The 1,861-nt window shown below is 46.6% G+C and overlaps 1 protein-coding gene across 1 annotated transcript in view; it reads right to left on the reverse strand.

The window, feature by feature from the left end:
• LOC106012543 (outer dense fiber protein 3) overlaps window positions 1-1,861 on the reverse strand; it is a gene marked incomplete in the record, with an annotated part of 30,804 nt that overhangs the window by 11,637 nt on the left and 17,306 nt on the right. The window contains 1 exon segment of the mRNA XM_035971267.1: window positions 1,032-1,135. Coding sequence (XP_035827160.1) covers window positions 1,032-1,135 — 104 coding nt within the window.

The raw sequence follows: 1,861 nt of genomic DNA on the forward strand, positions 1-1,861 counted from the left end.
GGGGGTCCATCAAGTACCTACGTAAGTCTGAATGGCTGTTTTATCTTATTTAACCCGGGTTGACCCTGATAGTCAGGATAGAATCAGCCCTCTTCCTTATAGAGTAACATTGTTTCGACAAAGGCGCAATTTATTTTCACTACACGACGGGGACCTCGTGGCCTAGAGGTTAAGGTGTTCGCCTCTCATCCAAAGGTTCTGGGTTCAAATCCGGATAGAGACGAAACATTTTCTTCTCTCAAATTAATGTCTCCTTTCACCTCCTTTCCTGCTCTCTAGCAATGTTCTGTCTTCTGCTTTTGTCTCTACTTTCGGCCCCCACCCCCTCACCTCCTTTGCTCCTTCCTCTGGGCTCCTGACTCTTTCCGCAGCATTTCTACTGCTTCTCCTTGGTTCCTTCTTACTGCTGTCTTTCAGCCACTTCCCTGACCTTCTACACCAAGCCTTCTCGGTCAAGGGCGAAAAATCTCAGAGGTTCCGTGTGCAAGTTGCGCACGTTAAAGAGACCTCAGGCCCTTGGTGATCTAAAATCGATAAGAGTAGGCTTCAGCCGCCACCCGGGCAAAATTCAAAATGTCCTACCAATTGAAAATGTTTAATGTGTCCCGCGCGCTAATATGCACTTAAACAGTTGCGGGCGCCGTAAAATACTTACAAACAAAAAAAAAAAGGGGGGGGGGGGAGCTGCCGCGCACACCCGGCTATAACGAGACTGGTTTTGCATCGAATTTTTATAGAGAGATAAGAGCATCAGCCATGACGCTGCTCGATCAAGGATGATGTGATTTATACGGAGTGCCCATTGGGGAATCGGGTCGGGTCGGGTCGGGTCGGGTCGGTTTGCTAGTCAGATTGAGGGCTCAAAATGGCTATCGTGGCACAAGCCAATGGCTCCCGACTCGTCGCCTCAAAAACAAACGCGCGCCGACCCCATTCCATCCGCAAGGGGCACCTGTTATTAAATCTATGGGTGTAACGTCAAAGACATTAAAGAACAAACTATGAATGATAACCTCCTTGGTGCAACTTACATGTTCGTTTTCCAGCCATTGAGTAGCCTGGCGCCTTCTCTCTGGTCGGGTCATGGTTGTTGGTGCCGATTAAGGGGGGAAGAGTGTACTTGGGCCCTGGGACTGAGGGGGTGACAGAAGAAATGGTTCGTTTTAGACATTAAAGTTAAAATAATTAAATAAATAACTCTTTTATTGATCCCAGAAGGGCAATTTGGTTTACAATGGCAAACATACATACAAACATACATACGAGTACATGCATAACTATATATTTATAAACACAATACATACATAAATGAGGGTGCGGTGGCGGAACGGTTAGTGTGCTGTCTCCGAAGCGGAAAGTCCGGGTTCGAGCCTCGGTTCGGACACGGATTTTTTTCGCCCGCTCCTGCCCATCCAGCAGTAATGGGTACCTGACTTCGAGTTGGGGAAGTAAAGGCGGCGTGGAAAGGAACTGGCCACCCTACCACAATATACCGAAGGCCCAGGAAGCTGTCTCATTAACAAGGCAATCCCCAATGTCCAGATCGGATGCTGGAACAACTTTACTTTACATACATAAATACATACACAAATAAATACATAAATGCGCAATATTACACCAACACATGACAATTTCACAACCATACCATTGCCGGTCGCTTCTGTGGAGCGCCCTGTGGGTTTTTTTAAAGCTTGGGTTGTCGTGTCTTGCTCAAGGACACATATTCCACTGACCACCTTCTCAAAACTCGTGTTATCGACACTTGCTTGACATCACTTTCGTTACTCTAAGATATCGAATTTTAAAAAAGGGAGGGGATAAAAAAGGGGGCGGTGGACAAGTAGTCCAAAACTAATAAACG

Source organism: Aplysia californica, unplaced genomic scaffold (assembly GCF_000002075.1).
Source record: "Aplysia californica isolate F4 #8 unplaced genomic scaffold, AplCal3.0 scaffold00408, whole genome shotgun sequence".
NCBI classification, from domain to species: Eukaryota; Metazoa; Mollusca; class Gastropoda; order Aplysiida; family Aplysiidae; genus Aplysia; species Aplysia californica.